Source organism: Micromys minutus (genome assembly GCF_963924665.1).
Source record: "Micromys minutus genome assembly, chromosome: 1".
Taxonomy (NCBI): domain Eukaryota; kingdom Metazoa; phylum Chordata; class Mammalia; order Rodentia; family Muridae; genus Micromys; species Micromys minutus.
In genome coordinates, this window is record NC_137969.1 from 51354532 (window position 1) to 51381592 (window position 27061).

The 27061-nt window shown below is 35.0% G+C and overlaps 1 protein-coding gene across 3 annotated transcripts in view; it reads left to right on the plus strand.

The window, feature by feature from the left end:
* Nucleotides 1-27061, plus strand: part of CCDC88A (coiled-coil domain containing 88A) — a gene marked incomplete at its 3' end in the record, with an annotated part of 138616 nt that overhangs the window by 85047 nt on the left and 26508 nt on the right. For all 3 annotated transcript variants that reach the window (XM_080936042.1, XM_080936040.1, XM_080936041.1), the window contains exons 13-19: nt 721-905; nt 5287-5424; nt 6703-7773; nt 8487-8614; nt 11590-11731; nt 23229-23393; nt 26226-26387. In XM_080936042.1, the coding sequence (XP_080792168.1) occupies nt 721-905; nt 5287-5424; nt 6703-7773; nt 8487-8614; nt 11590-11731; nt 23229-23393; nt 26226-26387 (1991 nt within the window). The remainder of the gene's footprint in view (nt 1-720; nt 906-5286; nt 5425-6702; nt 7774-8486; nt 8615-11589; nt 11732-23228; nt 23394-26225; nt 26388-27061) is intronic.

The window sequence follows — 27061 nt, forward strand, 5'->3', positions numbered from 1 at the left end:
AGCAGGGGTGTGGGAGGGGAGCTTTGGAACAGGCCACAGAGAGATTGATCACTCACTCCCCAGTAAATTTATAGATCATACTAGTTTGATTTTTGGTGTTTGTTTTTTTTGCCGGTGGAGGGGGGTGTGCAGCAAGAATTGAAGGGAAGACATGGAAAGACTGAGAAGTGAATGATGTGACAGTTGTGTATGATGTGAATTTTCTAAAGAGTCCGTAAAATGCTGGGAAAGAAAAAGAGTTGTTAAAGGTGCTTCCTCATGACAAAATCGACCAGATATTTGTCTTTGCTAAGGTGATCATTGACTTTTTTTTTCTCAGCAGAATGTGAACAGTGTATATAATCTTCAAAACAATCTTAAGGATTCTTCTTTGTCTACCTTTTAATATTTGAAGTCGCTTCAAAATTTTAAGATATGTTTTTTATTTCTCAAGTTAGAGGGATCTTGTAAGATTGCAAGGAAATATGTGTAATTAATCAAATAACCCATCATCATCAACATGACAATTACCAAGTAATTTCCCATGGAAATAGAACTCTAGAGTCTCTTATGTTTGAGTTGTGTATGTTAAGAAACTCAAGACTTAAGTTTGTTTCATTAGGTTTTTAATTGCATTTATCTTAGCTAACTTAAAATTTTATGAAGTTAAGGTCAGGTGTCAGGGTACATTAGAAGTCAGTATTATAATAGTTATTTTAGTGACATTTGTCAATATTACAGCACCACAGAAATCCTTGGGCCATGAAGTAAATGAATTAACATCAAGTAAATTATTAAAGTTAGAAATGGAAAACCAGACTTTGACGAAAACTGTAGAAGAACTTCGGAGTACTATGGACTCTGCAGAAGGCAGCACTTCTAAAATCCTAAAAGTTGAAAAGGAAAACCAGAGACTGAATAAGAAGGTAAACTAAAACTTAATCTTTATTGTAATATTAACTTATATCAATAACTTGTTTTTTCATTCATAATGTATACTTAATATTGTTTAAGCTCATTTTTAAATATTAAGTACAATACATGAAACAAACCCTCTGGCTATCATTCAGGTTCAGTAACAGAGAATTTCATTTTGGGGTGTCACTCAATGGTAGAGCACTTGCTTGGCTTATCATATGGAGTGTTTCTTGGGTCAATCCTCAGTACCTCAAAAAAAGAAATTAAGAAAAGCAAACTTGTTGCTGATCTTACTTCATTATTACATGATGTATCCTCCTTATGGCCTTGGGATCAGTGTAATCATTTCAGCAACAAAACATGAAAATAGAAATCTCCAAAAGGTAAGAAATTTTTAGAACACAAGAACAGTGATGTCATACCAAAGATTATCTTTTTAAATCTTTTATTATTTTTATTTTATGTATATGGGTGTTTTGCCTACATGTGTATCCATGTGTGTGGTGTCTGCAGAGGCCATAAGAGGACACATGTAGTCCCTGGACCTGGACTTAACAACAGTTGTAAGTCCCCTGTGACTGCTAGGACCTCAACTGCAGTGCTCTTAATCATTTAGCCAGGTCTCCAGGCCTCTCAATCACCCAAATTAACTTTTTCTTGTTGTTGAAAACAAGTCTTACTGTGTTATGCAGGTTAGTCTCAGATCTCACTAGGAGGTACACAATCCACTACTATGATAATAAAGTCTTTTTATTTAATATTTCAGTCCCTCTATTTTTTCTAGCACATTTTGTTGACAGTTATGTTGCGTATTAATTGTGTAAGCCACAGTGTAGATTTGTTGCTTGCTTCATTTGTTCTGTACTCAACAAGTTTGCCTTCTGTGTTTCTTATTATGTCTATAAGCTTACTGTGCTTTAAAAAACTTGCTTTAACCATGGATATTGGATATCTGTAGAGTATGTATATCCCATTTTAACCATGGATATTGGATATTGGTAGAGTATGTATATCCCATTTTAACCACAGATATTGGATATCTGTAGAGTATGTATATCCCATTGTAACCACAGATATTGGATATCTGTAGAGTATGTATATCCCATTTTAACCATGATATTGGATATCTGTAGAATATGAATATCCCATTTGGGTGGCATGACTGCTGCTCTGCCTTTTGTGATGTGATGTTATAGAAAGTTTGTAAGTTAGTTTCTGTAGCTAATTAGAGGTTTAACAAAGCCTTGTATTCTAATTATATTATTACTTTGTAGTTTATAAATTGGATTTTTACAAAGAAAAGTTGCTTTTGAAAAGTATTGGGGTTTTTTGGGTTTTTTTTTTTTTTTCTTTTTTCTTTTTTCTTTTTTTTTTTTTTTGGTTAAGGCATTAGTTTCCTGAATGCATAGCTCATAGAAGAGCACAGTGTTCTACTTTTTCTACCTCATGGCAAATTGTGAACTGTTTTCACATAGCTTCCTGAGATAAATCAAATTGGTTACTTGTTTTAGTGGTGTGTATGTGTGTGCACGTGCACGCTTGTTTGGGGGTTTGTGGTTGTTTGTTTTTTGAGCTTGTTATTTTAACATTTAAGGTATCTTTGCCTTCTGCGTTTATTTTGCTATCTAAGTGTGGGCCTTCTTTAAAAATGTTTTTGGTGTACTTTATACTATGGTAACTAGTAAGATTTTAATGCACACTATCAAACCATTAAAAAAAATCAAGTACTGACAAAAATATATTCATAGTTTTATGCCAAAATGCTTTTAAAAATTTGTACATGTATCTTTCTTTTTTAAAAAAATTAAGTTGTAAGAAAAAAATGTTTTTGAAACTGTATCATTTCCCCCTTACCTTTCTTTCTCCAAACCCTCCCATGTATTCATCTCCACCTACTTGCTTTTGAATTCATGGCTTTTTTCTTTAACTGAGATGTGTGTATATTTGTAAATTCATTAATATAACCTCAATTTGTATAATGTTATTTGTATGTATGTTTTCGGGGTTGACCATTTGGTATTAGATGACCAACTGTGTGCTCTTCTCTGGGGAAGAGTCTTTGTGCCACTGTCAATAATTCTACTGAATCTGTTTGTCTAGGGCTGAGGCCTTGTGAACTCTTCCCACTTCCATGTTAGCAGGACTATTGCTATCATCCTTGTTTAGCTACGTTTAAGTAGCCATGTTGGTGAGACTTCAGTGGTATAGTTCATCGTTTATTTCTAGGACACACAGTCTTACAGCAAGCTCCCTTTTGAGTCTTAGGTGCAGGAGTTGTGTTACAAATGTATCGGCTGGGATTGGTCTTTATAATTTGATTGGCTTTGGTTTTCTCTAATTATCATTGTGTGTTGCAAAGAAAAGTTTCCATGATAAGGTCTGAGGACTATACTTATGGGTATCAAGACAGATATTTAGAATGTAACTAGGGATTATGCTGATTAGTAAGAGACTGTCTAAAAACTAATTTTAGATTCCTTATCACAGCCTAAGTGCTAAGAATTCCTGTTAATGTGGAAATACACCCTTCAAATACAAGACTGACATTTTCAAACCAGAAACCAGCAGAATACTTAGCACTTAGTAGGTTTTCAGATATTAGCTGAATTGAATGATGAGTTTTATTTAAACTTTTTAAAATTTTTATTTAAATTTTTTTTACACTACAGATTTTATCCCCCTCCTGATCCACCCTCTGACTATTTCCCATCCCAGAAAACCACATTTCACAAAAGCCTAACAACATGAGTTTAATCCTACAACACAAGTTGGAAGAAAAACTTAATTCCCAAAAGTCACCTAAGCTCCACATGTATGCTGTGTCATAACTATGTCTATACACATACTTACATCGTACACTAAAGGAGCTGAAGGGGTTTGCAACCCCACAGGAAGAACAACAATATCAGCCAACCAGACCCCTCAGACTCCCAGGGACTAAACCACCTACCAAAGAGTACACAAGGAAGGACTCGTGGCTCCAGCTGCATGTGTAGCAGAGGCCCTGGGAAGGCTCAATATCCCAGTGTAGGGGAATGCCAGGGCGGGGAAATGGGAGGGAGCAAGTGGGTGGGTAAGGAAACACTGTCATAGAGGCAGGGGGAGCGGGGTTGGGATGGGGATTCCAGAGGGTGAACTAGGAAAGGGGATAATATTTGAACTGTAAGTAAAGAAAATTTCCAATTAAAAAACAAAACAAGACTTAATGAAAAAATTAAAATTTTAAAGATGTATACATATATATTTATTTACTTCTTATTCTTAAGCTGTTCCTATGTAATACATATCTTTCTGTCTTAGAGACTTGCTTTGAGAACTAATGTCTTAGATTTTCCAAATAGACTCTGGTTTTAATGCTAGGTATTTTTGTGTGGTTATGTGGTGTTTATACATGTTTGTGTGCACATGTATACAACCTTATCACTACAGTCCCTCACAGATGTCACCTTACAGTTAAGCTCAGAAACCTCTTAACAGATTCTCAAGCCCATCAAATTGTTAGGTAACACTAAACTATCCTTACATTTTTTTCATAAACAAATTATTTTGTTACCTATAGGTGAAAAAACTGTATCTAGGCGCATGTTGGGGAGCAAAGCTGTTCACCTATGACCACTGGAAAGAAAAGGAGTGGAAGGGGCAGGGATCCAGCTTTCCCCAAGGGCAGTGATGTAGCTGGTTACTTGTACTAGTTCCCTGTTCTCACACAGACTGAAAGGATGTTCCTTGGTATTTGAAGTGCTTGCTCAGTATGCTCAGTGCCACAACACCATGGATTTAGTCCTCAGTACTGTGTAAGTCAGTATGTAAGTTTAAATGAAGAAGCCCGTTGTCAGGAGTTGAGACAGACACTACTATCTTTTGCCTCAAAGTGTGCCTTTCTCTCCTGGGTATGTCACCATGTTGTTTGGAATGTAAGTTTTGCTGCAGGTTATTTCTTCAGTATTGTTCTTCCTTTTTCTTTTCCCCTTTTATTTTCACCAAGTCCCCTGTTTACTGTTTGATTGGACTTTCATCACCACTTTGATCTTTTATAATTTCTTCCTTCTTTGTTACTGACATTGTCAGAGGTAGTAAAATTGTATATTACAAATGTACTGCAGTCAAGAGTTTTCTGGTGAGATATGTACATCATAAGTATTTATTCTGCTGAATTTGCCTTTGTATGTCAAAATAGAAACCTGTCTTAACATAGAGAGAAGATAGTCATGTAGGCAAACTTTATACAATCATTATAGAATGTTACTTGAAATTTTACATGAGATTCTTAATTTCTACCATTTGGATATTAAAATGATTTTATCCTTAATTAAATAGTCATCTTTTGATTTGACATATTTTGTCTGTTAAGTTTTTAATATGTTGGTTTTATGATTCAATTTTCTCTAGGTTGAAATTCTTGAAAGTGAAATCATTCAAGAAAAGCAAAGTCTTCAAAATTGTCAAATTTTAAGCAAGGATCTAATGAAAGAGAAAGCTCAGCTTGAAAAAACAATTGAAACACTCAGAGAAAATTCAGAGAGGCAGGTTGGTATATCTCACTTACACAGTTGTTTTAAAGGGAATGTTTACATGTCACTACATAGCTACTACAAACCTACTACAATAGCTCCCGTTATGTATAGGTTTGCTTCACTGTTACCTACAGTCTATCACAGTCCAAACATGGTCAGCCATTTAGTGTGTAGCTGTTCCCAGAATTCAGCAGTGTAAATTCTTCGTTGTCTGTCATTCTGAGTAGTGTCATAAAATCTTGTCCATTTCAGGACACACAAGTTCCTCCTGTATCCACTACATGCCCATTGCTACTAATTACACTTGTGTCACAGCAGTTTCATTCAAGTCACCCTTTGACTTAGTACTGGCCCTAAGTTGCAATTCATATATGTCGGAGAAACTATGAAGTGCTTTCTTTAGATAAAAAGTTTATAACGTTTTCTAGATAGGAAAGAAAAACACCAAGGTTTTTGATACACTCACTGTGCCTAATACTAAATTGTCATCATTACTGTGTGTGGAAAGAAAACAGTACATATAGATTGAGAACTGTCTGCAGTACATGGGGGATTTTGAAATATATTCCATCTGAATAGGGAGGAATTGCTCTATCATTTTGCATTGTCTATACTGTATACTTAGAAAATTTGAAGAGAAGCTTAGTAAATTTTAAATTATTCAGTTTGCTTAATAATCATTCATTATAAATGTTCTTCAGTTCCTGGGCTTTTCAGGTGTCTGTAGAATAACCCTGCGATTTTAAAGATAAGTTGGAGAAAGTGCATGGTACTGCCACCCCAATAACAAGGGAGCAATATGATGGAAGCAAACACCTTGAACACTTAAAAGTTTGAAACTCATATCAAGTTATGCTATAAATGATAAATTAGTTTTTAGAGGTACCAGGTCACTTTGTTGTTTATATGTTACCCAATTAAAATTCTTCGTAGAAATGATGACACATACACATAAACACTTACCATCAATCCACCTTTTATATGCAACATAAAAGTTATTTAATGAAAATTTATAACTTAATGTCTTTAAAGACATTTGAAGTACATTAATTCTAAACAATCTGAAAATCATTTTAATTGTAAGTGCTTTTCTCTTAGCCATTCCTTGAGACTGTAAAATCTCTAAAAACATGAACTTTCATGACCTGACAGTACATATACAAAGTGGTTTTTAAGTAAATATTTGTCACATTAAAGTAGTAAGCCATACTTTCCAGTATCCATGTTTTTTTCTTGTTAGTTTTTGAAAAGGTTAAAAAATATACTCGTAATTTTTTATTTTCCCAATTAGATAAAAATATTGGAGCAGGAAAATGAACATCTGAATCAAACAGTGTCTTCCTTACGGCAGCGTTCCCAGATTAGTGCTGAAGCAAGAGTGAAAGACATTGAAAAAGAAAATAAAGTTCTCCATGAGTCTATCAAAGAAACCAGTGGGAAACTAAGCAAGATTGAATTTGAAAAAAGACAAATGAAAAAAGAATTAGAGCTTTATAAGGAGAAAGGAGAGCGAGCAGAAGAACTTGAAAACGAGCTGAATCGTCTTGGAAAAGAGAATGAATTGTTGCAGAAAAAGATAACTAATTTAAAGATTACGTGTGAAAAACTTGAGACATTAGAACAGGAAAATTCAGAGCTAGAAAGAGAAAATAGGAAATTTAAAAAAACCTTGGATAGCTTTAAAAACCTCACTTTTCAGTTAGAATCTCTAGAAAAAGAGAATTCCCAACTTGATGAAGAGAACTTAGAGCTGCGAAGGAACGTGGAGTCTCTGAAGTGTGCGAGCATGAAAATGGCCCAGCTCCAGCTGGAGAACAAGGAGCTCGAGAGTGAGAGGCTGCAACTGAAGAAGGGCCTGGAGCTCATGAAAGCCTCTTTCAAGAAGACAGAGCGCTTGGAAGTTAGCTACCAGGGACTAGACACAGAAAATCAAAGACTACAAAAAGCTCTAGAAAATAGCAATAAAAAAATCCAACAATTAGAGAGCGAGCTACAAGACTTAGAGATGGAAAATCAAACATTACAAAAAAACCTAGAAGAACTGAAAATCTCTAGCAAAAGACTAGAACAACTAGAAAAAGAAAATAAGTCATTAGAGCAAGAGACATCTCAACTTGAAAAGGACAAGAAACAATTGGAGAAGGAAAATAAACGACTACGGCAACAAGCAGAAATAAAAGACACCACATTAGAAGAAAATAATGTGAAAATTGGGAATTTGGAGAAAGAAAACAGAAATCTATTCAAAGAAATTAGTGTATACAAAGAGTCCTGTGTTCGTCTAAAAGAATTAGAAAAGGAAAATAAAGAGCTTGTGAAAAGAGCAACTATTGATATTAAAACCTTGGTTACATTACGTGAGGTAAATATATTTACCTAAACTTAAGGCAAACGTTTTTATATTTGTAGCCCATGTTTTATTGAACCCACCAGTAACTTGTGTCATCTTTTCTATAGTTCAGTACAATTTTGGAACTTGAACTAGAAACAACTAGGATTGAATTTAATCTCAGGTCTTTCAAACTCCAAAGCTCTGTTATGTTGGAGAAGCCTGAGAATGAAAATCAGGTTCAACTTAAATTTCAACATTGAACTGTTGAGAAGTCTTTGATTTATAAGAGTTAATTTGTGGTATCTCCTGTGATATGTGGCGAGTTCATGCATTAGATAATAGCTTGCTTTCTTCCACACAGAAGTGCTTCATTAAAGCCCATGAGTGTGTTGGAGATTCCCTTATGGTTTTCAAACCCATGCTGTGTGTTTACCAGGGAAGAGTTTCTCCTAGAAACTTGTTTGTAATATTAGCATTATAGCGAAGTCCTAACACACACACAAGAGGCTATTTCTATTAAAAAATGTTTTTTTTTTCTTAAAAAATACTTTGAGCAAGGAAAGGTTTTTAGGAAATTATTTCAGCTTCGTTATGAAAGAAGCTTCACTACTTTTTGGAATAAAAGAATCAGTCAAATTTCTTCCCTGGTTCAAATTATTTCTTCTTGGGTTGTAGTAACTAGACTCTTGACTGACATTCTTGATACTTGAATGAGCTGTACATTCTTTTATTTCTAAAATAAGGATTTAGTCAGTGAAAAATTGAAGACGCAACAAATGAACAATGATCTTGAGAAATTAACTCATGAGCTTGAGAAGATAGGTTTAAACAAAGAGCGGCTCCTGCAGGATGAGCACAGCACCGACGACAGGTGAGTGGTGCGTGCAGAAGGCTCTGTGAGGAGTGTGGACCGAGAGGGAACTGTATGAAGATGATGTGGAATGTCAAGACTTGACAAGCTGTATAAAAATTCCTATTTAACTTTGTTAATGGTTGATACAAATTATTTTTGTTAATCATAGTCTTTTAATTAGGATTAATGTGATTTTTAAGAAATATCTACAGAGCCACTTGTTTCAGATAGACTAGAGATCTACTCTTAAGAATACTGTTTCATGGGTAAGTTTTATGGACATTAGGTAAAAGCCAAGGCCAAGCCTTATGACCTAAGGCTGATTCTCAGCATTCACACACATATATACAAACAAATTAATTAAACTTTGTCTATAAGAGTATTTGAAAAAATAAAAAAATAAATAAAACCCAGAGCTGGGTAGTGGTGGTATACTCCTTTAATCCCAGCACTCAGAGGCAGGCAGGTTTCTGATTCTAAGGCCAGTCTTGTCTATATAGTGAGTTCCAGGACAGCCAAGGCTACACTGAGAAACCCTGTAACACTTGTTGCCCTGCAGAGAACAGGGAGTTCTCTTCCCAGCAGCCATCTGTTACCCTGGTTCCTTAGATCTGATACTTTTCTGACCTCTGTGGGCACCAGGCATGGATGGAAGTGTATAGACATGTATTCAGGCAAAACATACCTATCAGAAAATAAATACATCTTAAAAATGTTGAAATTTAAAAATAAGTCAGACAACTATTAAATTAATTTTCGAAGGAGATTTTGTATTTGATTTAATCAGAATGTTAGTTGCCAATTTAATTAACTATCTTAATATAGGTGCCAAATATGTATTTTTTTCACACTACCTACTGTTTATGAAACATTATTTCATGTTGTTGACAAAGCATGTATTGACCTGAGTAACACTGATTAAATTTCATGAACCCAGTTTAGATGGACCCTTTTTAAGGCTTACCACCTCTTCCCAAGCCTTAATTCATATAGGTAGCCATTATTGATTGATTCTTAGAACAATTTAAAACCTGCAACCAAAATATAATAATATTCATTGTCCCATGTTTCTTTATATAAAGAAAAATTTTGGGATAGAAACCATATATTGTCAACGAAAAACTTCAAAAAATGGGATTGAAAATATTTAATAACTAAGTAAATTTGAGAAAAACAGAGTATACATAACATAGTAAGTTTTTTGTCAGCATCGTGAACAGATGTAATTCCTTCCATCTCTTTATCCTATTTTCTTTTTCAATATAATTGTTTCTTTGGGTTTATATTTTCTGGAATTTTATCTGCTCACCTGAGAGTTTCATTTTTCTCTTCTTAGAGTACAACACTACCAGAAAAATCTAAAGCAATTCAGACATTAAAAATTAAATAAGCTAAAATCAGACTTAGTGCGTGTATTAAAAACTATTATAGGGGCTTAGTGATTAAGAGCACAGGCTGTTCTTCCAGAGGACTTGGGTTCAGTTCCTAGCTTCCATATGGCAGCCTACAACCATCTATAACTCCAGTTCCAGGGGATCTGACATCCTTACACCAATGCATATAAAGTAAAAATAAATTACTTTAAAAAACTGTTGTAGACAACATAACACAAAACAAATGAGATGTGTTCTTTGTACTCATGAAACTTAAAATCTGATCAAGCAGGAAATTATCAACTTCTGTATTAGTTAGTGTTCTCTAGAGTCAAAGAACTTCTGGGTAGTCTCTGTATAGTAAGAGAATTTGTTGATGACTTGTAGTCTGTAGTCCAATTTCCCAACAATGGTTGGCAGCGGCTGTGAGTGGAAGTCCAAGGATCTAGCAGATGCTCAGTCTCACAAGGCAGGCAGGCTAAGAAAGCAAGCCTTCCCTTTTCCAATGTCCGTATGTAGGTCTCCAACAGAAGGTGTGTCCCAGATTAAAGGGCCTGAAAAGATGGCTATGTTGCTAAGAGTACTTGCAATATGTATAGGGGACCCAAGTTTGGTTCTCTCAGCACCTGTGTTGTGTTGCTTAAAACTGCATTTAACTCCAGTTCCAGGGGATCTAATTTCTAGTTGTTCTTTTGGCTTCTTCAGGTACATGCTCATGTTGCTTATACATAGTTATGCACATAAATAAAAATAAATCTTAAACTTTTAATTATAGTAACAGCAAAATGGGATATCATTTTCGTATAAAACTTGGGGATACTGAGGTAGAGTCCTTGTAGCTCAGACTGAATTTTAAGTCACTATGTTTCTGATGATGACCTTAAACCATGCCCTCGTTGTTCCTGCTTCTGCTTCTCCAGTGCTGAGGTTACAAATGTGTACCACTGAACCCAGATGTCCCTTTAGGTTCTTTAGGTATAATAATTGCATTAACCAAAACCCTTATTTAATATGCATTCTGAAATTTCTGTGCAAATGTGAAGACTTGAGTTTGCATTTATAGCACCCACGTAGAAAGCTATATGTGCCTGCAACCCTGTGTTGGGGAGGGTCAGGAAAGCCTCTGGAATGTGATGTTCAGCCTGCCTTACTGAAAAATGGTGAACTCCATGTTCAGTGAGAGACTCTGTCAAGGGACTCAGGGATGGCAACAGGAAAAGATATCTCCTCTGCGCATTACACACAAATATGTGTGTGTGTGTGCTTGTGCGTGTGCGTGTGCGTGTGTGTGTGTGTGTGTGTGTGTGTGTGTGTGTGATACAATGGATCCAGTATCTTTTTTTGTGTGTGGTTTAGTCTTAGAAAACTAGAAGATATATTTGGGGTTTAGCTATTTCGCTTATCTTTTTTATCATCAACTGTTCTTTTGTCAGTCTTAACAATAATTCAGAGTTCTGTTTACTTACTAGTTTTTGTTCTGTGACCACCACTAAGAGGAAGGTAATTTACATCTTAAACATGAATGGTTTTAAACCTTACTTATTAATACATGAATGTGTTAAATTGTCTCCAAGTGTTTTGACATCTAGTGACAAACTATATTACTCTCTTCTTGGATAGTAGATACAAACTTTTAGAATCAAAATTAGAATCTACTCTTAAGAAGTCCCTTGAAATAAAAGAAGAAAAAATTGCCGCTTTAGAAGCTCGGTTAGAAGAGTCTACAAATTACAACCAGCAATTGCGCCATGAACTTAAAACAGTAAGTTTTTCCTTTTTAATAGTTTTATAAGTACTTGGATAGAAAAAGAGAGAAAATAAAAACTCACATGTATTTATGCTGGTGTCATTCTGTTTCATCTGTTTGGTAGTATACTTAAGCATATGTTTGTCATAGAGAAGTGCTACAATTTTCTCAATGGTTTTCAAGTACATAATAGTTCCTCTTACAGATAGGGGCATGTGAAGGATTATAGAAGTGAGATGGACAAGAGATGACCTTATTTTGTTTCAAAAATTCATCAGTTTTTAAGGTACTGATACCTTTACTCTGGTGCATTTTTCCCATTTGGCCCACCGGGTAAATTTTAATTTGTAAAGAGAGGACTGTGAAGACAACAAACATTATAGCAGAGAGTCATGGGATCTAGTAAGGCAGCTAATCTGCTCATAGCATACGTTCTCTAGATCTCCAAACCCCTGCGATTTTGAATTAGTCAGGTTAGGCACTGCTTTCACTCAGTGAGTGAATTGGAATATAAAGGGCTTACCTATTGGTGAGGTTGGTAAGTGATAAACCACAGAGCCTCATTTAGTCTCCTCCTTGCCTCAGTACTTGTCTTTGTCTTTCATTTTCTCTTTTTTTCTAGACAGGCTCTCTTGTAGCACTGGGCAGCCAAGGGTGGCCTTGGGCTGACCATTCTACTTCTTTCCTAGGTGCAAAGATTATAGAACCATCGAAACAGATAGAGGAGATCATTGTAGGCCACGTTTAGAACAATTCCATCCAAAGTAACCCTAGGGAATATAAGGAGATGGCTAAGCAGTGTTCTATCTCTCCATATAACTATGTGAGACTGAGTCTTTAGATTTTTTTTTTCATTTACTTTTATTTGTATTTGTACACACACAATGGAGAAACCACAACATGCCTGTGGAGATCAAAGGACAATTTGAAAGGTCTCTCTTTTCTACATGTTGGTCCTGGGTATCTGCTTGGCAGAAAACATGTTGAACTACTGGCCATCTCACTGGTCTATGAGACTCATATTCTTACCAGGTTATGGCTCAAGGAAAATGTCAGATGCACACTGGAGTAGAAAAGAGCTGCCATGGTTTTTAGACTTGGCACTTCATAGCAGTCATTAAGTCATATAATTTCAAAGACATAAATTTAAATTTCCAGAATGTGCATACTGATTATAAGAGCTGTTGCCTGTAGAAAAATCCAGTGATTCTGCTTTCTAGTGGGTATTTAGTTTTTCTATTCCATATATAGTCTTCTAGTCATTGGTCTTTCCTCCTTAAGCATCATTGCATAATAATACACTATTCTAATTTTATTATGCTTTTAGACTAGAGAAATAGTTACTCAGACATGAGTCTCTTCTGCAGAAAGAGAAGACTTTTTGTTCAGCACTTACCTACAGTATCTTCACTGGAATTTGTCACAGATTTTGCCATGGTACATATACTGGTTGAGAGTTCTGTATAATTAAAGTAGTTATTAATCACCTTTATATCCTAAATTTTGTACTGTGTTAGATAATATGAGCAATAATGATACCTTCACGAAGCTATTCAGCCAAAAAAGAAGCAGGTTTGAGGATGGGCTAGTTTGTATGGTTTAAATCTAAATATTAGAGATATCAAAATTCATCATTGCCCTTTTCAGCCAGTTTGCACAACTGCTGTAAACTGGCTTACTCCTTTCCACATGAATTCAAATGAAACTATTTTTCTAAGCTTTGAATCCTGTGTATTTATATAACAAGCATATAACTCAAAAATAAATTCTGAAAGTTAAAAATGAATACTATGAAGAGCTAAACTACTATAGAGAAGTATAAAAGAATTTAAACCATCCAAAGGAAAGCAGAAAAGCAGAGAACAGAGGACAGATTATACAAGTAGAAAATAAGTAGTAAAAGGGACATTTTAAACCAAATCATGTGGATAATTATATTTAGTAAAAGGAGGTCTAAACATTCTCATTCTAAAGAAATAAATGCTATATTCTAAGGAATAGAGTAGACTATATTCAATGGAAAAGCAACATCTACTGAAATGCTACCTACTGAAATGGAAGTTTGATGAACAGCAATGTATTATTGCAAAACTAATCAAAAGATTGCCATTAAATAGTTCTACAGCAGTGACTTATTAGACAAAAATTATAAAATGATCATTCTATCTTCATGATAAAGGAAAATTAAATGTTCTTGTGTCTGACTACAGCTCCAAACTGTGTAAATATATATCCAGTGGCATGGAGAATGACCTGTTCACAATTATAAAGGACTTCATACTAATCTCACGTATAAAAACATTAAATAAAATGTTTATAGGTGACCTACAATGAACATCATCCTTAATGGTAAAAGAGTATTTTACTTTCAGAAGAAAAGCAGAGACACTGCTTTCTTTGTTTCTCTTACACATTGTATTGTTGGTCTTCACATATGAGAATAAAGAAGGGAAAAATTCTGATTTCTTATTTTAAATTTTGTTTTTATGTATATATGTGTGGTGTATGCCACCTATGTGCAGGTGCCTGTGGAGGCCCAAAGAGCATTGCGTCCCCTGGAGTTATAGTTAAAGGTGGTTGTGAACTGCCAGATGTGGCTGGAAGCCAAAGTTGGATGTTCTGGAAGAGCAATAAGTACTCTTTACCACAGAACCATTTCTTCAGCCCCAGAAATACAGATTGGAAAATATGAAATATATTTTTATTGACATCACGTGATTCCTTTGGCTGGAAATTCTGAAGAATTTACAATACTGTTACCATAAATTACTTTAAAGACCTGCATTAATATAATAAAATGTCTTACTTAGTAAATGAAAAGGAATATCATATCAACTGAAATGCTTTTATATTGTTAACATGACAGATCTCAGCAGTTCAGCACTTGTCCAGCATGTACAAAGCCTAGATTCAATCCCCAGTACTAGAATAAATAAACGAGAAGATTACAGATGAATTTGTTAATTCAGTGTAATCCCAAACATAATTCAAATTAGATTAGTAAATAAACTAATTAGCTGATTACAAAATTTTTGGTATAATATAACCATTTTAAAAATATTAATCTTTGAGCTATTGTAAGTGGGAATCCTGGTTTCTCAGTATGTTTATTATCAGTATACAGAAAAACTACTAATTTTTTGATGATAATTTTATTTCTGACTACTTGAGTACAAGTTTCAGTCATGTCTAAGCGTTTTTGATGGAACCTTTAAGGTCTTTTCCAGATAGGATCATATTGACAAAATTACAGATAGTTTGACTTCTCTGTTTGTCTTTTCTGTTCTTTCGCATTGCCTTACTGCTGTAGTAAGACAGAGAGTCTAGATGTGTAACAGTGGAGAAGACAGTCTCTCTTCATTCCAAGTTTAGAGGAAACAGGGTCAGTTTTTCCCTGAGTAGTATAATGTTGGCTATAGGTTTGTTGCACATAGCATTTGTTATATTGAGGTATGTGTTTATATTCTGATTTCTTCAGGGCTTTTATCATGACATGTTAAACTTTATTGGAAACCTTTTCTGACTCTATTGAGGGGATGCAGTATGTCTCAAAGTGTGTTTGGTTGTTGCATTGCTTGATTTATTTGTTTGGTTTATATATGCCAAACTGCCACACATCCCTGGAATGAAACAAACTTGATTGTGCTGTCTGAATTTTTTTAATTACTTTTTGAATTTAACTCTATGTTTGTGCGTGGGTCAGTGGAGGGGTTTGCCTTAAGTGGTGCCTGAGGAGACCAGAAGAGAGTTGAAACCCCTGGAACTGAAGTTACGGGCATTTGGTACTTACTGGCTCATCATGGGTGATGGGAAATGAACTTGGATACTCTGAAAGAGCAGCAAGCTACTCTCAATTACTGAGCCATCTCTCCAACTCCATGTCTGATGTTTTTATAATTTTAATTAAAATTATTAATTAAAATTAAAATCTGTACACAAAACATGATTAAAAATTAGAAATAGCCCAGTGACCCTCAGCTGGTAACTGAATAAGAAAATTTTGGTATATCCATATACAAAGAGATAGTACAAAAGTAGAAAGAGGAAAAATTACTGATTCATTTAACATATTAGTAAAGCTTAAAAATATGCTCAGAAAAACGTAACTTAAAGAAGATTATACTGTGTAATTTCATTTATGTAAAGTTTTAGAACAAGAAAATAATTTTTTTTAGTTTTTAGTGAAAAAAAAATGATGTCTTGTAAGCAGTGATCCTTCCAGAGTGATCAAAATACTCTGATCATATTGATAAGTTATATGATTATATATGTTATATATATATATATATATAAAACTTATCATATTATACATATATATTCTAAAAAACAGATCAAAAATCTCTTATAATCAGTGTATTAGTAACTATAGACTGTATTTCAGTTTTAAAAGATTATATTATCTTTTATAATCACTAAAAATTAGAATTTGCAGTATAATTTGTAATACTATTTTAAAGTGCTTTAAATTTAACTTAATGGATTTTAAATTTATTTTATTTTTTTAACAAATTTATTTTACAAAACAAAGATAAATGTACAGATTTTAAGCATTTTTTGCATAAAATTATACAATACATTTTTGTCAGTACTTGTTTTTTCTTTTTTTTTTTTTTTAAGGTTTGATGGTGTGATAAAGATCCCACCAGTAACAATGAGCATAAAGTACATGTAAAACAAGATGCAACCTGGAAATAGTCAAAGTTTTCTTGGTGTGTAAAGTTTTTTTTTTTTTTCAATAAGCAGACAGTACATGTAATACAGGGTACAACCCGGAATTTGTCAATGTGTATGTGTTCTTGGTGGGTGAGGGTTGAGCATGACTATTTTTTTTTTGTTTTGTTTTGTTTTCTTTTTTTCTTGGACTTCATACAGTCTATGGGTTGTTTCTGGGGCAGTTCGAGCCTCTGGGGTTAGCATCTCACTATCAGTGACTGCATATTATGTCTGTTCTTTTGTGACTGGATTATCTCACTCAAGATGATATTCTCTAGATGCAGCCATTTTCTTAAGAATTTGGTTAAGTCATTGTTTCTGGTGGCTGAATAGTATTCCATTGTGTAAATGTACCACAATTTTTGTATCCATTCATCTTCTGAAGGACATCTGGGCTGGGTTCTTTCCAGCTTCTGGTTATTATAAATAGAGCTGCTATGAACATTGTGGTGCATATATCTTTGTTGTGTACTAAAGTGTCTCTGGGGTATATGCCCAGAAGTGGAATAGCTGGGTCTTCAGGTAGTACTATGTCCAATTTTCTGAGGTATCGCCAGACTGATTTCCAGAGTGGTTGTATTAGTTTGCAACCCCACCAACAGTGGAGAAGTGTTCCTCTTTCTCCGCAACCTCACCAGCATCTGTTGTCATCTGAGTTTTGGATCTTGGCCAATCTGACTGGTGTGAGGTGGAATTTCAGGGTTGTTTTGATTTGCATTTCCCTGATGGCTAAGGATGTCGAGCACTTTCTCAGATATTTCTCAGGCATTCGATATTCCTCAACTGAGAACGTTTTGTTTAGCTCTGTACCCCATTTTTTAATAGGGTTATTTGATTCTCTGGTGTCTAGCTTTTTTAGTTCTTTGTATACCTTGGATATTAGGCCTCTATCTGATGTGGAGTTGGTAAAGATCTTTTCCCATTCTGTTGACTGCCGTTTTGTTTTCTTGACAATATCCTTAGCCTTACAGAAACTTTGCAATCTCATTAAGTCCCATTTGTTAATCTTTGACCTTAGAGCTTGAGCCAGTGGTGTTTTGTTCAGAAAATTTTCTCCTGTGCCTATGTGTTCTAAGGTTTTCCCTACTTTCTCATCTAATAGTTTCAGTGTATCTGGTTTAATGTGGAGATCTTTGATCCACTTACACTTGAGCTTTGTACAAGGAGATATTTTCATTCTTTTGCATGCTGAGTGCCAGTTGGACCAGCACCATTTGTTGAATAGGCTGTCCTTTTTCCATTGAATGTTTACAGCTCCTTTGTCAAAAATCAGGTGACCATATACCTGAGGGCTCATTTCTGGATCTTCTATTCTGTTCCATTGATCAACATGCCTATATCTGTACCAGTACCATGCAGTTTTCAGCACAATTGCCTTGTAATATAGCTTGAGGTCAGGGATAGTGATTCCCGCAGATGTTTTCTTGTTGTTGAGGATGGATTTCGCTATTCTAGGTTTTTTGTTATTCCATTTGAAATTGCACATTGATCTTTCCAATTCCATGAAGAACGTGGTTGGAATTTTGATGGGGATTGCATTGAATCTGTAGATTACTTTTGATAGGATGGCCATTTTTAAAATGTTGATCTTTCCAATCCATAAGCATGGGAGATCTTTCCATTTTCTGAGATCATCCTCAATTTCCTCCTTTAGAGGTTTGAAGTTCTTGTCATACAGGTCCTTCACTTGCTTAGTTAGAGTCACACCAAGGTATTTCATAGTTTTTGTGACGATTGTGAAGGGTACCTTTTCCCTAATTTCTTTCTCCACATGTTTGTCCTTTGAATATAGGAAGGCTACTGATTTGTTTGAGTTAATTTTGTATCCAGCCACGTTGCTGAACTTGTTTATCAGCTGTAGGAGTTCTCTGGTGGAATTTTTGGGGTCACTTAAGTACACTATCATGTCATCGGCAAAGAGTGATGTTTTTATCTCTTCCTTTCCTATTTGTATCCCTTGATCTCCTTTTGCTATCTAATTGCTCCAGCCAGGTCTTGCAGTACTATGTTGAATAGGTAGGGGGAGAGTGGGCAGCCTTGTCGAGTCCCTGATTTTAGTGGGATTGCTTCAAGTTTCCCACTGTTAAGTTTGATGTTGGCTGTTGGTTTGCTGTATATTGCTTTTATTATGTTTAAGTATGGACCTTGGATTCCTGTTCTTTCTAGGACTTTTAACATGAAGAGGTGTTGGATTTTGTCAAATGCTTTCTCAGCATCTAATGAGATGACCATGTGATTTTGTTCTTTGAGTTTGTTTATATGGTGGATTACATTGATGGATATCCTTATATTAAACCATCCCTGCATCCCAGGGATGAAGCCTACTTGGTCATGATGAATGATCGTTTTGATGTGTTCTTGGATTCGGTTTGCAAGGATTTTGTTGAGTATTTTTGCATCAATGTTCATAAGTGAGATTGGTCTGAAGTTTTCTTTCCTTGTATGGTCTTTGTGTGGTTTAGGTATGAGGGTTATTATAGCCTCAAAAAATGAGTTAGGTAGTATTCCATCTGATTCTATCTTTTGGAATAGTTTGGAGAGTATTGGTGTTATATCTGCAATAAATGTCTGATAAAATTCTGCATTGAACCCGTCTGGACCTGGGCTTTTTTTGGTTGGGCGGCTTTTAATGACTTCTTCTAATTTTTTAGGTGTTATAGGATTATTTAGATGGTTTACTTGGTCCTGGTTTAACTTTAGGATCTTGTATCTGTCTAGGAATTCGTTCATTTCCTCCAGGTTTTCCAATTTTGTGGAGTATAAGTTTTTGTAGTAGGATCTGATGATTTCTTGAGTTTCAGTTGTTATGTCTCCACTTTCCTTTCTGATTTTGTCAATTTGTATACTCTCTCTTTGCCCTCTAGTTAGTCTGCTTGGGGGTTTATCAATCTTGTTGATTTTCTCAAAGAACCAACTCTTGTTTTTGTTGTTTTTTTCAATGGTTCTTTTTGTTTCTATTTGGTCTATTTTTGCCCTAATTTTGATTATTTCTTGTCGTCTACTCTTCTTGGGTATATCTGCTTCCTTTTGTTCTAGGGCTTTTAGCTGTGCTGTCAGGTTGCTGATGTAAGCTCTCTCGAGTTTCTTTTTGGAAGCACTTAGGGCTATGAGTTTTCCTCTCAGTACTCCTTCATTGCATCCCATAGGTTTGGGTATGTTGTGTTTTTGTTTTCATTGAATTCTAGAAAATCCTTAATTTCTTTCTTTCTTTTTTGACCCTGCTCTCGTTTAACAGAGCGTTGTTTAGTTTCCATGTGTATGTGAGCTTTTTGTTGTCTTTGTTGTTGTTAAAGACCAGCTTTAGACCATGGTGGTCTGAGAGAGGATGCATGGGAGTATTTCAGTCTTCTTATATCGATTGAGGCTCGTTCTGTGTCCAATTATGTGGTCAATTTTCATGAGGGTGCCATGGGGTGCTGAGAAGAAGGTGTATTCTTTTACTTTAGGATGATATGTTCTGTAGTTATCTATTAATTCTATTTGTTTCAAAATGCTGGATTTTGTTTATGTATCCAGTCTGATAGCCTATGTTTCTTTATTGGGGAGTTGAGTCCATTTATGTAGATATCAAGGAATAGTTGTTTCTGTTTTCTGCTATTACTGCTTTTGTGTGTTTAGTTGTGTCTGTGTCTCTTTCTTCTTTTGGTTTTGTTGTTTAGTTTTCTTGTTTTCACTAGGCTGTATTTTTCCTCATTGTATTGGGTTTTCCACCTAAAATTCGTTGTAGTGCTGGGTTTGTGGTCAGATATTATGTAAATTTTGATTTGTCTTGAAATATCTTCATCTCTCCATCTATGGTGATTGATAGTTTTGCTGGGTATAGCAGCTTGGGCTGGCACTTGTGCTCTCTTAGGGTGTGCATGATGTCTTTCCAGGCTCTTGTAGCTTTCATAGTCTCTGTTGAGAAATTGGGGGTGATTCTGATTGGTCTGCCTTTATATGTTACCTGACCTTTTTCCCTTACTGCTTTTAGTATTCTTTCTTTGCTTTGGGCACTTGGTGTTTTGACTATTATATGTCAGGAGGTATTTCTTTTCTGGTCCAATCTATTTGGAGTTCTGAAGGCTTCTTTTATGCTTGTGGTCATCTCATTCTTGAGGGTAGGGAAGTTTTCTTCTACGATTTTGTTGAATGTTGAAGATATTTACTGTGCCTCTTAGTTGATATTCTTCTCCCTCTTCTATTCCTATTATCCTTACGTTCGGTCTTCTTATTGTGTCCTGGATTTCCTGGACATTTTGGGTTAGGAGCTTTTTGTTTTTTGCATCTTCTCTGGCTGTTTTGTCTATGTTTACAATGTTGTCTTCTGCCCCCGAGATTCTCTGTTCCATCTCTTGTAATCTATTGGAAATGCTTGCTTCTGTGACTCCTGATTTCTTTTTTTTGGTGTTCTACCTCTAGGGTTATCTCTTTTAGTGTTTTCTTTATTGTGTCAATTTCCGTTTTAAATTCCCTCTTCCATTCCTTCATCTCTTTGGTTCTGTTTTCCTCTAGTTCTTTGAGTTCTTTGAGTGTTTTTCTTGTTTCCTCTTTAAAAGCTTCTGAATCTTTTTGCTTTTCCTCCCGTTCTTGTTTAAGTATCTCTATCAACATCTTGAGGTATGATTTCAGGTCTGCGTCTTCTTTTTCTGGAGTGTTTGGCATTCCAATGTTTGCTGTTATGGGAGAGCTGGGTTCTGGTGTTGCCAGGTTGTCTTGGTTTCCTTGGGATATACTCTTTCGCTTTCCTCTTGCCATTAAGATTACATTATCTTTTATATTCACTAAAAATTAGAATTTGCAGTATAATTTGTAATACTATTTTAAAGTGCTTTAAATTTAACGTAATGGATTTTAAATTTTAAATTGACTTTATATTACTTCGTTGTAGTGACTATTCTGACTCAACCTTTATTCATTTCTTATGAGAATATGAGGATTCTTATTAATGATATGGAAGCTAAAGGTGCACTTGACAAAATTATAAATCAGAAGCCTTCAATTTTATTTCCAGCTGTCCTGTTTTTGGTTACCATTTTCTAGATAACCAAACATAGAATAGTACATATCAACCTAACATTCTCTCATGTCAGCTCTCCTTAATAGTGCGTGTAACTGCAGCCTTTGTCAGTGTAGAAAAATGACTTTATGAAAACATAGGAGTATCTCAGAACACCATTAGCTCACTGGCCAAACTTTCCATCTTGGCTTTTTTTTCCCTTTTGTTCTTACTGTTTTGTAACTCACTAGGAGTAATGCTTATTTACTACTGAACAAAAGGCTTTCTTAAGTTTTGTATACAAACTGTTTTAATCATTTCTACAATTAATATAAACTGTAGTGTTGATTTTTAAATGTACTGTAAGTGTGTAAACTAGAAAGTCAAGATAAATATAATAATGAAATTTGAATTACAGAGGGGTTGAGAGTTGATGCTGTTTGTCCAGAGGATCTGAGTTTGTTTCCCATATAAGGTGGATCACCACCACTTTATAACTTCAATTCCAGGTGATCTGAAGCCTGTGGCCTTTGTAGGCACCTATACTCAAATACATAGGGACATTCACGCGCACACACACACAAACACACATGCATGCACACACATAACATATTTAGAAACTAAGGAAATGGCTTGGCAATTAAGAACTCTGGCTGCTCTTTCAGAGACCCTAGATTCAATTCCAAGCATCCACATGGTGACTTACAACTGTCCATAATTCCAGTTCCAGGGATCCTGTACCCTCTTCTGTCCTCAGCAGGCACTACATACACATGGTACACATAACTTCATGAGGCATAACATTCATACACATATTTTTTAAATCTTTAATGTAAAAAATTTTAACTACTGAGTGTTGATAAATTTGGTAGTTTGATGTTAGAAGATGATGAAGTTTTTCATATTAATAACAGTTCAGGCCTATGTCTTAGTCAGTCTTTTCTGGTGTTATTGCAACCTACTTTAAGTCAGTTTGAGGCCCAGTGTGATAACTGAGTCTTAGCACTTAACGGGCTGTGGAAAGGGTTTTTTTTTTTTGTTTGTTTGTTTTGTTTTTTTTTCTTGACTAAGAAGTTAAAGGGTAACCTGGAGATACATGAGACCTTGTTTCAAAACAATAAACAAAGAATCAACTCAAAACCAAAAACTTGCTGTAGAATATATATCCTTGAATTACTTATTATAAATTACACTAACGATGTATGTGAATCAGGGGCTAAATGATTAAATCATATTTTAGTAACATAGTTAATTCCAGGTAATACATTAATCTTAGAAAGTAAGATTCCTAAAGAAACCCAACTTTAGTTTCGGAATCTTTTAAAGCTAATTTTAACATGTGCCAAATATTTATTTGCTCTTTATATAGGGATTTCTAAATAGGTTCAAGGTTGCTCTAAAAGTAGTTGTTAATATTAAGTAGCACATGAGTGTGCGGTTAATCTTTTTTGAGGGCCATTTTCTTCTTCTTTTTTGTTGTTGTTGTTGTTACTGTTTATTATCTTTGATGGTTATCCTTGATTGTCTTTTATTAGTAGGCATTAATTTTTCATATGAATGGGGTTTGGTGCAATGTTTCTATTCAAATTCCTTAAAAAAGCTGCTTAGGTCCATTTTCATTACAAAGAATAGCAAAGTATACTGAACTCTCTCTTCTGTCCCAAAATTTGCATTTCAAAGAGCTTTTGATCACACTTTTATCCCACTTTAAAAACAGTATCTATTATATTTACTGGGCCAATTCAGACCCAAAATGACTGAGAAATGAGAAATCTAGGTGTTTTTTTTTTCTTTCCATTAAAATATTTTAAACAATTTTAGGTGAAAAAAAATTATGAAGCTCTCAAACAGAGACAAGATGAGGAAAGGATGGTGCACAGCTCTCTTCCAGTTTCTGGGGAAGACGACAAGTGGGGGCGAGAAAGTCAAGAAGCAACTAGAGAGCTCCTGAAAGTTAAAGACAGGTTAATTGAAGTAGAAAGAAACGTAAGTATTTAAAATTTTCTGGACTTGTTTTGTACATCCTGGATGTAGAGCGTGGATGACAGACTGACCAGGGTTATATTCTTTGGCCCTGAGGGATCTATGTGGATGAAGCTACTCAGGTTGTCCTGAAGGTGTAAGGCTCCCTTAGGGTCTATGCCCCCTGCCCAGGCCACCTATTTATTGTAAAGGAACAGGCTGGTACAGATGGTTGAAAGCCAGCCTGGTCCACAGAGTGAGTTCCCTGGCTGTCTGGAACAGAGAAACCCTGTCTCAAAAACCAAAATGGGCTGGAGAGATGGCTCAACAGTTAGGAGCACTGACTGCTCTTTTAGAAGTCCTGAGTTCAATTCCCAGCAAACATGGTGGCTCACAACCGATGTTGTAATCTGATCCGAGGCCCTCTTCTGGTGTGTCTAAAGACAGCTACAGTGTACTCATGTACATTAAATAAGTAAATAATCCTTAAAATTTTCTTTTTAGTAGGAACAAAATTCTTCAAAAATAAAGAACTGTTGGTTAAATATTTATCTTTGATAATTTTATTTTATACTTTCTTCTGTAGTTTATCACATTAAAAAGGCAGATCTAGATTTAGTATGATTTGCTCCTTATTTCCTCATAAGTCAATCACAAACTTAACACTCCCACCCATCATGTCTTGCAAAACCAGCATCATGTAGACATGCTATCAAGTTTTTGTGCCAGCTTAAGTGTAACCCATACGATTGTACTTAGCCTTTGTGTACCTCCAGGCTGACTTGGAGGAAAGACTTCCTTCCTTGGTTGTTTGTTGTTTGTTTGTTTTTGATTTTTTTGTTTTGTTTTTGTTCTTTTTTTTTTTAACCAGGGAACCCCTTTGGTAGTATTCACAGTTAAAGCTCTCTCCTTTGAGATCACTACCAATTTTCCCAAAATGGGGTCTGATGGGTAGAGTCCAGTACTCTGGTCACCTTTGGTGTTCCAGTGAAGAGCATAAGGCTTCTCTTTAATGGTGCCAGTCTCCTCAGTAATTTTGGCTGCTGTCTCAGATCTGGTCTTGTCTGTAACTTTACACCCTCTCCTTGTTAGCCCTTTTTTTTTGTATCTTTTTGTTCTGCTTATTTTCTTTCTCACTGTAGACAGAAGAAAATCAGTGAGCAATAATCATGACACAGTGTGATTGCTTATTGTGAGATTTCTTCCACCAAAGCAATCAGTCCATGACTTTTAAGTTTCAGTACATGGGCATAATATAACCAGGCTGTATACCAGAATATAATTCAAATGGCCTCTATCCTAGTTTTCCCAGTGCCTTTGGCCTTCCACTATGTAACCAGATTGGCCCTTACTTATTCCATCCTAGCACTTTTCAAAGTTCCAAACTCTTTTATAACGTTCCTGGATTCCAAAGGCCTGAGGACTATAAAGCAAGATTATCACAGCAGCCTCAGCTCTTCATAACAGTATCCTCTATTAGTTACAGTGACAGCTGTCAGAAGCAACTTTTCACTTCTAAGGGAAAAATAGGTTCACAGTTAAAGGATACAGTCCATTAAGGCAGGGAAATCATGACAAAGGACCTTTGGCACTGCTTTTATTGCATCTGCAAGTCAGAAAGCACAGAATTAAACCTTATCTGAGTGGCTTGACTACATGGTAAGTTCAAGACCAGTCTGGACTGTATGATGCCCTCTATCAAAACATCATGTGTGTGTATTTGAACAAGACCATATTCCATCTTTTTTGCATCCTTTCAACAGATGAAATTTTAAAAGTACAGTATAATTATCTACCTTACCTTCTGTGTGTGTTTACTTAGTTGCCGTTTTTGTTGGTTGAGTTCCCCACATGTAGTTCAGGCTGACTTGAAACTTCCTCTTGTGTCTCCCAATTGCTGACGCTCTAGGCTGTTTTTATAGCTTGCTTCCTCAGCTATGACTTTTATGGGGTCAAATCACAATCTCTGTTTTATACATTGTTGTATTGTTTATATAATATAAAAATAAGGGTATCTTTGTCTTCTATTAAAGATACAACAAAATATTGTGATTCGTTTGTATCATTTTTCTATTTAGTCAATACTACATAAAAAGTGGTCTGCCTAATTAGAGTTACTTTATATATTGAAGTTTTCTATTATTTAGTTATGGTTTTTAGTACATACTTAGATTTTATGAGACTTAATTTATAAGAAATAAATCTTAAATGTATAAAATTCATGCCTCACATTTTAATGCCCATGACTAATGTAGTAATTTACCCATTTAACTATAAGTTGATAATATGGCTGTATATACTGGAAAAATTGAAAATAATAAAATTTATGGATAAACTTTAAGTCTTCATAGTTGAAATAGTCATAGTTTTATACTATGAAAAACAAAAGCAAAAAAATCAAACAACAAACATGTAATATCTGTTAAGGTGTCTTATAGACTACCATTTCTAATAGATGGCTAAATTATTTGTGTAATTTTATTTCTCTTCCTAATGTTGTTTTGAAAGTACTTTTTTTTCCCTCCTGTACCCAGAATCACCATTCACCTATGTATACATTGAAAAGGTACACCTTTTTAAGTGGAAAAGCATTTTACCACTGACCTGCACCTTCAGCACTAGAAGAAAGTATTTTATTTCAGGACATCATGTTATAAAGCAGACAGAACACAAGCACAACAGTATTTTAAGGTTATAACAGTATTGCAGTCTTTTATGGATTGAATATTTGCAAGTTTTGATTGAGGGGGAAAGATTTTATTTTTTTAAGATTAGATCATTTTATTAAATACCATAATCTGTTAAAGAAAACATCTTAACATTTATTTTTAATGAGTATCTTTTTCTTGTTTTAAGAATGCTACGCTGCAAGCAGAAAAGCAAGCACTGAAAACTCAACTGAAGCAACTTGAAACACAAAATAATAATTTGCAGGCTCAGATTCTTGCACTGCAGAGACAGACAGTGTCATTACAGGAGCAGAATACTACTCTTCAGACACAGAATGCCAAACTTCAGGTTGTACCAAACACTTTAATTATATACTTTTAATTATATACTGTTATAGTAAGGCAAGCTAGACATGTAAATATTGTTCTTTAGTTTTTCAGAATTTAATAATTGAAGTATTTTTGTTTGCTTCTATGTCACACTGTAATGTGGACACTTTTAAGTGTCAAGACATATATAAATTACTAAATTCACTCCAGTAGAAGTGAAGATGATCTTACATTAGTTTTGAATCTTTCTATCCTTTCAACAAATTGATTCTAATTAGTTGGCTGCAAACTGCTTGTTTTAGAGTATAACTATAACACAATATTTTTATTTCATTCTTAAAACATTCTTAGAAGTCTAACTATTGAAATGTATATGCTTGGTCTTCATATGAGTTTTGAACAACTGGAACGGGACTGTCCCAAAAGTTGTTGCCTGTAAGTGGGATATGTTCTTCTAGCTGGGATGCCTTGTCTGGCCTCAGTGGCTGAGGAAGCATTTAGCCTTGCAGAGACTTGAAATGCCAGGGTAGAGGGGTACAGGGGTTGGGGGGGAGTCACCCACTCAGAAAAGGGGAAGGATAATGGAAAAGGGTGACCAGGAGGTGGGCAGAGAGAGGGTTGTAAAATAAATAAATAAATAAATATTTTTAAAAAAAGAGAAAGAGATGCATACAACATAGGAATTTTGCCTTT